This window comes from Seriola lalandi, unplaced genomic scaffold (assembly GCF_002814215.2).
Source record: "Seriola lalandi dorsalis isolate HSWRI2012SDOR001 ecotype SW California unplaced genomic scaffold, Sedor1 jcf7180002054938, whole genome shotgun sequence".
Classification (NCBI taxonomy): Eukaryota; Metazoa; Chordata; class Actinopteri; order Carangiformes; family Carangidae; genus Seriola; species Seriola lalandi.
In genome coordinates this window covers 265,748-280,747 of record NW_019525490.1, presented here as the reverse complement: position 1 = coordinate 280,747, position 15,000 = coordinate 265,748, and the positions used below count along the sequence as shown (strand labels likewise).

The 15,000-nt window shown below is 44.2% G+C and overlaps 1 protein-coding gene across 2 annotated transcripts in view; it reads right to left on the bottom strand.

Annotated features, from left to right (window-relative positions):
- ptch1 (patched 1) overlaps window positions 1–15,000 on the bottom strand; it is a 52,710-nt gene that overhangs the window by 30,206 nt on the left and 7,504 nt on the right. For both annotated transcript variants that reach the window (XM_023393558.2, XM_023393557.2), the window contains exons 3-7: window positions 3,763–3,952; window positions 3,262–3,331; window positions 2,986–3,077; window positions 1,163–1,361; window positions 908–1,029 (exon numbers count right to left, since the gene is read on the bottom strand). In XM_023393558.2, the coding sequence (XP_023249326.1) occupies window positions 908–1,029; window positions 1,163–1,361; window positions 2,986–3,077; window positions 3,262–3,331; window positions 3,763–3,952 (673 nt within the window). The remainder of the gene's footprint in view (window positions 1–907; window positions 1,030–1,162; window positions 1,362–2,985; window positions 3,078–3,261; window positions 3,332–3,762; window positions 3,953–15,000) is intronic.

Here is a 15,000-nt window from a genome sequence, read left to right as displayed (position 1 = left end):
CAGCCCAGTGGACAGAGCAGCTAAACCACATACATATACAGACACACACACACACACACACACACACACACACACACAAACACAGACATATCCACACTCACACAGGCAGGCAGGCACGCACAGACACCCTAATGACCCAACCTTGCCAGGAAAAAACATAACCACAAAACAAACAACGCACCCCACTGTACTCTGTGACCAGTACGTGTGTGTGTGTGTGTGTGTGTGTAGGTTTTGCCTTTTATGTGTACATGCATGTGCATGCACCATCCAATCTGCAAATTTAACATTAAAATAAGTGGACCATTAGCAAAATGTTGGATAATTTGAGTAGCTTTTCCCTGTTAAAGGAAGCTTCTTATTGCTTAATAAAATGTGTGTATTTCATGTTTTATATTTATATAAAAATAGTGTGTAATACAGTAAATGACTAAATGTAATGTGTTCTGTTACTGAGGGCAAACAGCTTATTTCACACATAAAACTCCATATATGTCCATAGGTATACCACATAATCTATAAGCTTTGTCTTGGTGCTTGTGCTGGAATTAAGATCATGTACCTCAAATCACTGTATATTTGGACAAACTAGCCAGGCAATAGATCACTCTGTGCACATGTGTGTGTGTGTGTGTGTGTGTGTGTGTGTGTGTGTGTGTGTGTGTGTAGGAGTGGGCAGTGTCCAAGCAGAGCAGCCAGAGCTGAGCAGGAACAGCTGGAGCTCTAAGATTTCACTGGAATCTGCTAATGACTGCAAGATTTACAGCACACGGCGCACACGCACGCATGCATGCGCCGTTTCGGAGAGCATAAAAGAACAAAAAAACCACACTCTTTCCAGAATAAGCGCTGCAGTGATCACAGCAGTGTTTATGAGGGTGTGTATGTGTAAGTGTGGGTATGTTACCTGAGCAGGGGTCCGCTGCCGTTCTTGGTGGTCCCTCCTACGATCAGTTCCTCCTGCCAGTGCATGTACTTCCTGGACAGACCATGGCAGCCGCCACTCAGGGTTCGCGCCACATCGAATGGCTGTCGCAATAAAAGCAACATGTGAGGAAATGACTGCCAACAGCTAAAGACAACCTGTTTTACCAAAACACATAAATGTTCCATTTACACACAGATATTCCGAGCCAAGGTGTGTGCCTATGTGTGTGCCTACCTTAGTTGAGTTCTTATTGGGCGCGGTGAGGGGGCAGTCGGGGTCAGCGGGGTTGAGACAGGGTCTGTCCATGTAGCCGTGTCCAACGTCTGCCTTTTCCAACATGTCCTCAAAGGCTTCCACGGGGAAATTTGCTCTTCGCAAGTCCTCAAGGAAGTCCTTAGGGTCAAAGTTGGTCCATTGCAGAGGGTCTTTACCTCTGCAAAGTTAAAAGTAAATAGGAAAACTGTTTTTACTTTTACTTTAACCGTGTTAAATTTACTCCAAGGATAAGTGTATTTGTACTTTTAGCCATCCTTTGTACTCGTAATCACAAGATCGTACTCACAAAGTCCCAATCTACCATATTAACCATGTATTATTATTATTACCAACATTTTGGTCCTTCTTGTTTTCAGTTGAACTGAATTTCAGTTGAATAAAGTGGATCAGATAATCTGGCTTCCTTATGACTTATTTACACCCTGTCTGATTGACCGCTTGTGTTTCTCAGCCAGTTAGATTTTCTTGTAGCAATACGGCCGCATTTCCAGATCTCTGTGATAACATCGATGAGTATATTCATCATAACTGACGGAAATGATGGCCAAAACTGTGACAATAACTGAAATTGCTAATCAACTGTTTTATCGGTTTCAGTATTTGTTGTGTTTGTCTAGTTGTTCATAGGCAAATTAAACTCCTTAGGCTGATTAGATTCTAGAAAATATTAGTTCTGCAGGACACTTGTTTAATTAGATGCAACAGAATTGTAAAGGGAGACAGACACAAATTCCAATTTCTGAGAGTGGGACATAATCTCTTTCTCGCTAGGTGACACAAAGCGATAAATGGAGACCAATTCCCATCATGCAGTGGCACGGTGCTAAATTCCTGCTCCAAACCAGTCCTTGTCCCTCTATGCTCTCTCTGCCTCACACATTCCAATCTCTCTTTCTCTGAATCTCCCTCTCTCCGTCATTCAGACTACATTGTATGTGCTTAACCAGGCTTGGGTTATTATTCCCAGCCTCCGAACCAGAACATAGTAAAAACCTTATTTACCATCTGAGACCAACCAAGCAACACACACATACACACCATATTCACATAGTCCGATGACAGCGACTCAAGCTGATACACCCTCACACACCGACAAAACACACGTATATTGCATTGATGGCAATGGCACACACACACACTATGTGCGTGCACACACACATGCAGAGGTAAAGGTCTGCTGAGTATTACTGTAGCAGCAGGCCATTAGCAACAGAAGGGCCAGACAATGGTGTGAGGCCCAGGGCTGGAGAGAAACTATCGCCAGCGATACGCATGCCAGCAACCACTACAATAGAGCCTTCAGAGGGGACGAGTTCAGGACACACACACACACACACACATGCACACACACTCTTGTTCCTCTGTGGTGTCTCTTTGGATGGGTTGAGCATGTTTGGGCAGCCTCTACTAAAGGGGCAAAAACAAGATCTAGAGATCCAGATCTCCTCCTCCTCCTCGCTCTGCGTCTCGAAAACAATCTGAACATACCGATACTGTTACCATATACACTAATTTCATAACCAGCACTCACCAGCTCAGCATTCGAGATCTTATTGTCCCCATGCATCATTTTTGCCAGCAGGCCTCATTGTGAGGAAAGCTCTACATGTGCCCAATTATGATTTAAAAAAAAAAAAAAAAGCTTTTGATCATTTGACCTGATGATAGTGCTTGAAAGAGATTGGTCGATCTAATGATATGCTGGGTTGGCATGTTGTGATTGTGCTGACACATCATAAAATACAGATTCTGTCTAGTAAAAAGGAGTTTTGTGTACTTACGGGAGATAGACCATTCCAGACTGGAGCTTGGCTCCCTCCCAGAAACAGTCCAAAGGGGTGATGATGAGGCAGGGATGTAGCTTTTCTATGATCTAATTGGATGAACACACACGCACACACGCACAGCACACACAGCAAAAGAGACACAAATTCACAGCGGGAAGTTGATATTAGGGAAAAAAAGCAGCAAGAGACAAAAAAGCAGTGATTGCACTGATGATGTCGTGATAAAAATGACTTGACAATACTTGACATACTAAACCTTTTGCGTCTTACCTGATCCATAAAATGAGTTTCTGTGACTAGTTCTCCTGATTTGTAGCATAAGTGTTCTAATTTCCATTGTCTGAAAAGGAGAACAAAAAAGTTTCTGTTTAGTTTTGGTAATGCCCATATAACAGCTGGAGCCCCTCAGGCTAGACTGATGATAAAAAAGAATGATAAAAACAAGTGGTAATAAATCTTTTGTCATCAAGAGGGGCTGTTAGCCAAAACACACCTGAATACAGACACACAGGTATGCCGTATATCTGCATATACTGCATCCATACACATAGATGAGATGGATAAAACATTTGACACAGCAAAGTGTTATGAAATATAAAGCAGAAACTATGATCTTAAAGATTACCACAGTCGTCTCTTTGACACGTCAATAGAAAATGAACATCGTTAGCTCCACACATCTGTTGTATATGTTATTTGATCTATCGACTGTCCAGAGCTGGAAAATACGATGGTTAAATTACAGATAGACGTGAATCAAAACCATATCACCTGTTATAAAGGTAAACATGAACTCTGCTGGCTCGGATAGCTGACTCCAGGTGCTGCAGGAGTGCGTCCACTGTTAGTACATTGGCTCCCTCCTCCCGCGGCGTCTGGATCATCAGCTGAGGGTTAAACATGGCCTCCTCGCCTATCTTCTGTCGCGTGTACTTCAGTTCCTGGTTCACACGCCCACCAACTGGAAAAAGAAGAGTGAATGTATTTAAACCTGCAAATCCGAACCCTCTGCGCAAATATCCAAACACACTGTAAGAAATAATTAAAGTACTTTATGCTGGCTTTGAAAACCATGAAATCTATATAACTAATACAAATATTAACCTTTCTAACATAATTTTTCAATAGCTGAGACTCATATCTAACACAAAAGCACTTTGTTTACAGTGAGCTTGTACCAGTGCAATGCCAAACATCCTCACTCCTTAGAACCCAGAAGACTAACATCATCCAACAAATCCACATTTCACAAAAACAGCTCAATGTTTCTACTCAAATTTGCTAACAAGTCAGCAGCGCCAGACCACATTGACTGCATATGTGTGTGTGACAGTATGTGTGTGTGTTTGATAAAGAAGAGAGAGAGGCTCTCTTCCAGGCTTTGCTCCCAGTATCGTGGTGGGACTAAGCCCTGTGCGTGCGCTCTAAGCTCTCAGCTAGCCCGAGCTACAAAAGCAGCCTTTCAGGCCCTTTAGCTGCCCTGCTCCACCCCAGTACAGCCAAGGCAGGTCTGGCAAAGTCTCTCACACACACACACACACACACACACACACACACACACACACACACACACACACACACACACAAATGCAGGCAATTGCAGTCATGCAAGCATGGGCAAAGTCTCAAATTTTCTGTAAAATTTCAGAGCTATATAAAAGTATGTGTTTGCATGTTTCAGCCTCAATTTAGCCTGAGATTTGCGCATGTGCCTGCGTGTGCATTCTTCAGTTCACTGTATGTCTGATTTACAAGCAGAGGATTTGACCCCTTCTGTCATCAGTGACTGAATGCTCTGTGAAAGCTCGGGCAATTTATAGTCATCTTCTTTCACTTGCTCACACGCACGCACGCACGGGCGCGCGCACGCACACACACACAACATGAAAATTGCCCAGTGAGAGAGCTAACTGTGTGAAAAATCTGTAACATTTTATTATGCCTTAATCCAATTGAACAATTCCGTTCAATTCATGCAAGAGCAGGCATAGATTGAATATTTTCAGCCCATTGTAATGGCATTAAAGTTGAACATAAGCATGCCTGTTCTGCTGGGCTGGACCACCCAGTCAGACCAATGGAACAGGGAGGGAGGGGGCCATGTCTTGGGGCATTAGGAAAACACACTTGATTTCTTTTTTTCTGGACCCAAACAGCATTCCCATCTGATCCTGTCTGAAGGCATGTTTATAATACTCATCATTAATAGCAGGCCTGGGCTAACTGGAGCGACATGCTTTCCACTGCTACGCCAGCTACACCGCTACGTTACACCAGCCCTCCCTTCAGAAAGAGCAGGCATGGAACTGATTTAGATCCGACGCACGCTGACAGTGCACTAACAAGTCCACTTGTCTGCTACACCGTCAGCGCTCAAAGGCAAAGCTGGCCCGAGGCTCAGTTTAACTGCAGTGCCAAGAGGAAAAAGGGGAACACAAGGTATAGAGAAAGAAGCGCATCCGTTTTCAGTGTGTTTCTACATGTGTGAGGAGATGAAGAAAGGTCTGATTGAAAAAAAAGAGATAGGAGGATCGTCCTTAGAACTCACTGTCTGTTCTGAACCCTTTCCAAGTTGTGGACTGCCACCCAAAGACCTTGGGTTTACAGCAAGCAGCAAGGAATGGGACAAGTCAAGGAATGCACTCTCTCTCTACAGGAAACAGCACATTACGGCCTCAGGCTTAGAGAATTCCACACTTCACGAGGTTACAGCGTTTTGGGGTCAACACTCACACAGCCTTGGGGTGAAATTAACACCCCAGCTGGACCAAGAAAATATGTGTGAGTGCATGTGTGTGTGCGCACTGGTGTACATGCGAGCATGTGCGAGAGTGTGTGTGTACACACAGCTGTGTTTCTTCAATGACACATATTCCCATATTCCTTCTCCTAAGAAAACTGGTTGACCCCGGCATGTGTTGATATCTTGAAGGTGTCCTGCTCCAGGCTCAGCTGCTGTGACCTAAAATAAAGTGTCACTGACTTTAAAATCCTTCCCATACCAGCTCTTTTTCTAACTCTCTCATTTGTATTCTATCCAGCCTGCATCACTCTCTCCTCTTTCAGCAAATTCACTTTGATGGTTGATTATTCTTTTAGTCATGTGACGTTACCAAAAGCTCAAAGTGAGGCCTTAAATGTGCTCAGCTGCTCTGATCAACAGCCAAAAAAAAAAAAAAACGAACTAAAGTTTGAACTCCAAGTTGGACAAAACAAAAGCAGCAATTTGAATATTTAATCTGGGCTCTGGGTACTCCAGGGATGGAATTTATTATTATTTTTAGTTGTATTATAGACAGAATGATGATGAAATGGTTGTTAATCATTTATCTGATCCTGTCAACACTGCCTTACGTCGGCATTCTCCGTAATCCAGACACATGTGAAGAGTTAATGTGCGCTGCCACCTGTGTATGTGTGTTATTTATGTGTATGTGTGTTATAGTGCCTGTGGAAGCATCACTAACGATTGATTACCTCTCAAAAATAGGACTACACAGGAAGAGAAGAGAAGCAGGTCTATGTGTGTCACTGTATTTGAGCCCTCAGTGTGGGTATTCAGTGTGTTGCATAACATTAACCCCTGGTCCCCCCTATTCTCAAAATAGGGGAACGGGGGGCGGTGGGGACGAAGGGAGAGAAAGTAGGTTTCTAAGGAACTGACATCACCCCCTCCCTCCTTTCAATTCTGAACCCCCCCCCCTCTTTATACTCTCATTTTCTCTCTCTTTGCTCTATTCAGCTCTACTCTGTGATTGGCCAGATCATGATGGCAATCAGCCTGGCCCCTCTGTCAAAGCCAGCCCACCCTCCTCTCCCCTCGCCAACTTTCTCTCTTTTCCATGCAACACACAACAGCAGAGCCCCACCCCCTGCACATCACTGACGCCTGACAACGGAAGCATCTCACACTTTCAAGGAAAACACGCAGCCACCAGTGGCAAACAACTCTTACAACTCTCTCCGAGTGTGACGCTGGACAGAAAACACACCTTGCTCATACTGTTCGTACAAACATTACACCTCCCACTGACAGGAAAAGGAACGACGCTATCTCTAAATGTACCTGAATATATTTGCACATATAATGATAAATAATTAAAATACTTTTATTTCCCTTCTGTTAGCAGATCTAGAATCAGTTTGATGCCACCGCGACTTTCACCACCAACAACAGCGATCTGATATAATATATGACCTTGCTACAAGAAGATACGGGAGTATACTGTACGTGCATGTGGCTGAACACATCTCTCTGTGTGTGTGTGTGTGTGTGTGTGTGTGTGTGTGTGAGAGAGTGTGTGTGTGTGCGTGCAGAGAAAGGATTAGCTGGATTAAGCCCCCTCTCAGCAGGGACCGCCTGTGGTGAGGAGGAAGCCCCCCCAAAACCAGGTCATCTCTCTGCCACCAAGTCTACAGCGACCTCCCATACCCCACGCCCCATATAATACCGCCAGAGGAATGGAGAACACCTACATGAGGACGTGATCTGGAAAACCATTTCCCCCCAAAACTGCGTAAAGCTATTTCAAGCGGACGCTACCTGAAAGGATATTTTAACCACGTCAAAATATGAAAATACATTTATTTACTTGGATGCAGATGTTTTCTTTTTTGTTTTGTTTTGTTTTTTTTACTTAAAATGGGAAGTGACGGGGCGTCGTGTGCCGTAGTGGTCTAAGCAGGCGCCCCATGTGTAGAGGCTACAGTCCTCGCTGCAGTTGGCCCCGGCTCGAATCCCGCATCGGACGGCCTTTGCTGCATGTCATTCCCCCTCTCTCTGCTTCCCCGTTTCCTGTCTCTCTCCACTATACTGTCCAATAAACGCATAAAAAGCCCAAAAAAATATACTTTAAAAAAAAAAAAAAAAAGGGAAGTGACACCTGTTGCGTGAGATGTAACGTATTGTGTATTTTCACATGACTGTTTTCAGATAGAAGACAGAAGTGTCGTCACCTTCATATCCAGTACAAGCTGGCGTAAATGGTTTCGTTTGGAAAATCAGATACAGAGTTGCTTGATTCTCTCTGTCATACATACAGTATATCTTCGACCTGACATCTTAGTCCCTGTGAGTGGGCAGTCTGTCAGGTACGCCACCACACGTCAGCATACAGAGAAAAATCAAACAGAAATACCAACTTTGAGGCAACCTGAAGACGCAGCTGCTTATAGTAAGACTACTTTAAAGTAGCTGTTACCCAAGAAATTAAAGAATAATTCATAGACGATATAATGTAATTACTAATCCTGTTACTAATCCGCGTCTCATTTGACCTCACTTGGTCTCTCCTGGTCAGTCTGCTCAGGTAAGAGTTTCCCACAGTTAAGTCCCCACTTCACAGTTACAACTTTCTCTTTTCTTTTCCTTCCTGTTCATCTCTGTCTCAGCTGCCGCCGCCAATCACCTGACAGAGCTTTGATCACCGAGGAGAACCCACCTGTTTTCTTGCTGAACAACCCTGCCTCTACCTTCTTCCATCTGCCGTCACTCTGTGTCCGTCCCTCCCTCCATCTTTTCCTGCCAAGTAAATATCTGCCGCCTCATAGTATTACTGCTCTATCTTGATAGACTCATTCAAAGCCTGAAGTGCCTGCAGGCATGACTTAAGGAATCAAGAATTGATGATATTGTGAAAATGTGAGTGTGTGTGCATCACTTCTAATTATGATCCAACAATATCTAACAACAAAATTCAATGTGCCACAGTTTCCTGTCAAAGTAACAACTTCTGACAGAAACAATCTGCTTGAGTTGTTGGTTTTCTTTAACCACTGAGCAACACAAGCAGACTTCTCTGGAATCAGAACAATATCTCAAGCCTTTCCATCGGATCCTGGACTGCATTAGTAGAAGAAAAAAAGTGTGACCTCACCATCCACCATTCTTTTCTTCCTCTATCAAAACCACAAAATACTTGAATAACACTGCAACAACTGGTCTGCCGCTTATGCAATATCCATCTTTAGCAAGTGGATCTTGATTCCCCCTTATCCTCCTTTCAGTACTTTTAGATTAAGGGCAGCTTGCACTCTCTCTCTCTGTTGTAGCAGCAAGTGGCAAGAGTGCTAACAATAAAGCAGCATACACAGTAGTATGCATAGGTCGTAATAGAAGTTTTGAATGTGGGCTCTGCAATGCAGGTGTGCACACAGCCACAAATATGTGATGATAGGCCTCACTGAGAGAGCCGAGACCCTATCTGACCCATGGTGAGCCCCCTTCACTCTCTTTGACCCCCCTCTCTCTTTCCCTCTCTCCTTTCAACTTTCAGAGAGGAGGGGGCTGCCACACAGAGGAAGGGTAAAACAAGCAAGGTAGACTGTGGGTGACTACGGAGGAAGAGTGGAAAAGTAAGAGGATGATGCAAAGGAGCGCGAGAGAAATGACAAGAAACAGAGAGTGGAAGTGCTCTGACGTGCAGCTGTAGCTGATTGTCTCCTAATGCACACCCAGCCACCCCCCCCCCCCAAAAAAAAAATCCCATTTAATGCCAATGGATTCACAGAGCATTGGAAAAAGTAGTAGGAGAAGAAAACGCTGACAGAAAGTCTGTGTTTGTAGCATGTGCATGCATGTGTGGAGTGGTTGAGGATAAATTACAAATTCCCAAGGTGTCAGGCAAATGATGTATTAATTGTTATAGGTGACCATGAGAATGTATGAGTGTTGATGCCACTGATAGAACACTCTCATTTTGTTAAGCAAAATGAAAGACTCTTCCATCATCTCCAGCTCTGTCGGGGAAGAAACGATCTCATCCTATACGTCCTGTCAGTGCTGCAGTCCCTGTCGAATTCAAGCCAGGTGAGCCCTCCCCCCTGCTGCATTTACTGCCCTGTGATTGGCACACAGCCCAGCCATAACAGACCGTGACATGAGCCTGAGCGGCCAATCTCAGCCAGCCATCTCTGTCATTTCCTGGAAAGATGGCCCATGATTTCAGGTATGCCAAAATCACACACATTCCTAAGTGTGCAAAAGAAGACACAGAAACAGAGAGAGCATGAATGGAGGAAAGGAAGATATACAAAAAAAAAAAAAGTATTTATTTTTAAAAAAGGTGCTTCATTCATGCACAAAGGTTTTAATAGTTACCTTTGCACTCATAATTTCACCAGGGCTTTATATGTCAACAATATCAATTAAGGCGATATTCGAGTTTCAGAGCCAACAGCAGGACTTTCTTTTTTCCAATACACCTGCGTGAGTAATTTTTTGGCCACTTGGGGGCAGTGCAATAAACCGTAAACACAACATTGATGTGTTGTTAGCATTCATTTGGAGTTGTGTTCCTGGAGACCTGATCTGTAAGTGCACATTCAGACCAAAATCATGATACTATTATACAGGGTTTCGACAACTTTGCAACTATTTGACCATTCGTTGTGACGATTGGGAGGTAAACAGCAGAAATACGGGGTTCGTGGCACAAAGTAATCTACCAGGAATGTGGAAATGCATGTATGTGATTGACCAATGCAGTACCTTGCCGGATGATGCTGCATTGCATTGTGGTAAAAGTTGGGTCAGGTTAAACTTTTGTGCTGGACAACCCTGTGTTTGTTTTCTTTAACCCCCTGCGTTGCTCCCTGCTGCACCTTCAGACTGGCTTAAGTCCAGTATTCATTTTAAAACTGTTTTGCGCTACACCAACTCCTGAGAGAGATATCTGGCTCTTAAACCGATAGATGCGACACTGCGTTCGCTAGCTATTCGCTAAGAGAGTAACGCTGCAGATGGGAAATCAAAATAATGAGCTAAAAGACACTAAAACGCACCAAGGAGTTGAAGGTAACTGAACCATTGGGTGATTACAGCCTGAGTTTGTCACTTGGCTTTTCATATTACAGATAGTCATTGGTTATATAGAAATAGTGATAAGAGCAGCTTTAAATTAAAAAAAAAAAAAAAAGACTGATCCCTGGTTGAGTAAATAAACTAAAGAATCTGACTAAGCCATACTGGCTTTTGATACACATTTTGATATTTCAGTACCCAGCTTGATGATTGACACTGAAATTGAAGCTCAATCTACTTTTGAACTCATTGTAAGCAGGAAAAACGGATCAAATAAAGCTTTCAAAACTTGAATTTTTTAAAAAAGCAACATTTGAGGAGCATAGCATTTTTTTCCAACCCTGGACAAAGATGTTGGACGTAAAAAGAAAAAAGAAAATCAGGGAGACAGCGACAGAGAAAAGTGACATGCACCAAGCCTCGCTGCACTTAATAACACAACAGCCTCTGGCGTCAGGTCACAAGTGTTTCCCTTGTCCTAATGCTTGGGCAAGGCTTCTAGGGAAGTCTCAGTGCGGGAGACTAGTTCACTCTGACGCATACTGACTCATGCTGAAGCTCCAAACCTCTCAATCATCTGAGAGAGGAAACGTTTTATATCTCTGTATCTTTATGCCTTGTGTGTGCGTGTGTTGTACTGGTGTAATTGCTGTTACCGCCAGATTCTATGACGTTGTGCTGTAGGAATTGCAATGAACTATACGGCTACGTACGTAACCCATGTGTGCCAGAGGGGCTAAAAAATTCCAGCGACACACACACACACACACACACACACATGCATGCACAGTTTGGAGATGTTTATAGTATGTTTGAAAGTAAAAATTCTCTGCGCTGAAGTCTGAGAAGCATCAATCCACACCCCAATCTCTCCACTGGTGTACGGTAGGCACTGCAGCCAAAACACAAACACACTACCGCTACTATACTCCTGCTTCTTCCCTCGCTCCGTCTTCCCCCAACACACACACACACACACACACACACACACACACACACACTCTCCCTCTGCTGTTTTGTACTTTCTCCACCCCTCTGGCAGTCAGCGCTGTGAGGGAGGGAAGAGAGGAAAGGGGAAGAGGGAGGGAGGGATAGGAGGGGAGGGAAGGGAAGGAGGGAGGCCAGACCACCCTGCTCTCATGGCAGGGCTGAGTGTTTACATTGCCGTGGCTCACTCTGTAATACATCTGGCATTCTGAGGCCACTCTCTCCAGCCAGGGACGGGGGAGTGCTGGTGGAGGGGAGGGGGGCTCGGGTAAAGAGAGAGACCTTTCTGGCAGGGAGGAAAAGAGAGGGATAGAAATGAGAGAGAGAAAGAGAGAGAGAGAGAGAAAGAGAAAAGGAGGTAGAGGGGGAGGGTAATTCTCTCCACAGTCTCCTGTGGTTGGTCATTCGCAGGGCTCTGGTTTTTGAATAAGAGCGCCTGAAAGAATGCAAAATGTAAACAGAGAGCTTGGAGGCATCTCAGGATGTCATTTGTGAATGGGAGTGCGTTCGCCCTGAGAGCACACACACACACACAGCGTGGCTAACGAGCAATTTTATAAAAGTTATTTCACATCTACTTTCGCCAGGTAGAGCTAATATACACAAAAGTGCTTTCAAATGAGGGAGAGCTAGCTTGAGAAAACAGCACTGTAAGTCTGTGTACAGTACCAGAGGCGCAATGTTTCCCTACACTAAATCCCTCACCAGCTAGCCTGCACTTTTCATCAACTCGTAAAGTTTAACACAACACGCTGGAATGTTATTCCTTCTACAGAGGTTTAATCCTGTTTGTAGTGAACTGATAAACACGAACTTAATTGAGTCCAGTTTGGCAAATGTAAAAAAGTGCGCACGTGTGAATGTGCTCACTCAAATTTGTGTGTGACTGCCTACAATTGTCCGAAAGAGAGTGAAACAGGTAGAGAGAGAAAGATAGACGGCCCTAGTGTATTCTGTGCGAACTAGTAAACAAGACTTGGTCAAAACCTAGCATATGGTTGGAACGCGTCGTTGGCCATTTGCGCTCTGCCTAGTGTCAGCCAGTTTCAGCCCTTTATCTAATTTGTGTCTCCCCTACTCTCTGTGTTCACATACACAATATCTTAATACAGCCGAATTCCCGATAAAGCAGCTCCCATTTACATGTTTTTCTCTTTCTGTTGTCAGACAACGGAACAAGTCTGAAATAGTGACTGAAACGTGGCCCATTAAGATACATGTTAACCAGCACTCATTTCCAAGCTGCTGCTCTGACTGTAGAATCACCAAACACAAAGCTTAAAGACAAAGACTGTGCTGTGATTCCAGCTATATTAACTTTTAAAATGATCACTCAGAGAGAAGGTGTGCCTGTGGAGGGAAAACCCGACGTTGAGCTTGTGGTGCAATACTGGTTACCGTTTTTTCTATGGAAAGTAGGTTTGTCCAAAAAGTTGCTAGATTTGTCACTGGGAGCTCTTTCGGGACAAAAAGTCGTTAAAAGGGTTGACAAAGGCTCTAAGATTGCAACAATCAAAAATTCCAACACTAGGGCGGCTGACCAATGGTGTAACTTCATCACTCTGTCAGTCAGCGACGATCACATTTATAGGCCAAAATATAGCCAAAAATACTGGGTGTGGGCACATTTATGTGTTTGACTGCTTGCGGCTGCTGAATAAAGGTGGCTGGAGATAGAGCACGGGGGAGATAGAGAAAGAAAGAAAGTGAAAAAGAGAAAGGAAAGGAAAGGAGAAAAACAACTGAATAAAGAAGAGAAAATAGCAAAGAGAGGCCCATCAAAATGCCATGCCAGCCCTGGTCAACCACCTACTCAGTCACAGAACCAAAACTCCAAAGCCTCTCTGCATATGCGAGTGTGTGTGTGTGTGTGTGTGTGTGTGTGTGTGTGTGTGTGTGTGTGTGTGTGTGTGTGTGCGTGCGTGCATCCATGCATGTATCAATGCTCCCATACACATCAAAAGCTGGATAATTCAATCATGCAAACCACAATCCCTTCAGTGGAGACACCACATTCAATCCTCCTCCTCCTCATCTTCATCCACAAGAAAGGATGTCAAAACTTCTTCCTCATGCACTTAACATTATACCGCTCCCTTCTCCACTGCCATTACCAACAAAACAACAAAACAACCACCAACTCTGTCAAGTTGGCTCTTAATCACACTAGACACAAAACAGACATGCAGGGCAGGGAGGGAGTTGCTTTAGAAAAAAGAAAACATCCTATCAGAATGGATTCTGAAACCTTAAATCAGGCTCGGTTGATATCAGGAAGAAGATGAAGGCAGCTGCTTTTCGGTCAGAAGGACAATAAATCATGAACATTCAGGGAGTACGGGTTTGAATTAGCCTCTTCTTTGTTATGTCATTCCTCAACATATATTCTGTCATTAAAGCAGCAATGATGACTTGCACTAATGTAGAATTTGGATATTTATTAGAGTTAGAGCTATGATACAGTAATTCGGAGATTAAAGCAATAATTATATCAAATTCACTGCCCTCTGCTGGAGGACAGATGTCAAAAGACTAAACACAAAATCATAAAATGATGCAGGAGAACAACGCATACTCCTCTGACAGCATTGGTCTCATGAGATGCACTCATACATGCACACACACACACACATGAACATATACAAGATGCAAACAAGGCCTGGTGACAGCTGCGACTTCTGCTGCATTTCTTCCACCCTCCACCCCCACCCCCCTCTGCTGTGAGTCTTCACTCTGCACCCAGGCCACAGGGTGAGTATCAGGTGAGGTTTTAAATAGCAGGGCCTCTACGAGATGACCTCAGGGTCCCAGGGGTCTACCCCCGTGGCCCCTGGCCTCTACACTTATGCCCCCCAAGAAAGCTCTCCGGGACCAGGGGCCTCCCCTCAGTCTGTAGCCTTGAGACTACAATCCATCGCCCTGTGCCCCAATCCAGGCCATAAATCTGGGGACCATAAACTCATTTCAACTTGAATCACTCACACATATCTCTGTGTAGCTCAGCTCAAGTCCATGTACAATGAAAACAAAAGACATCCTCTGAATGCTACAGGCCCCATTCTCTCTTCAGTCCATGCTAAAGCTACAGGCGAACCACAACTCAGCCCAGATTACAGTATAGCTCACGCTCATCTGCTTCACCCCCAGTTTCAACTTCAACCCTTGCCCAGAGCTCAAGCTTCAAAAGCCCCATTTCCAAATCTACTCCTCCCCGTACCCCC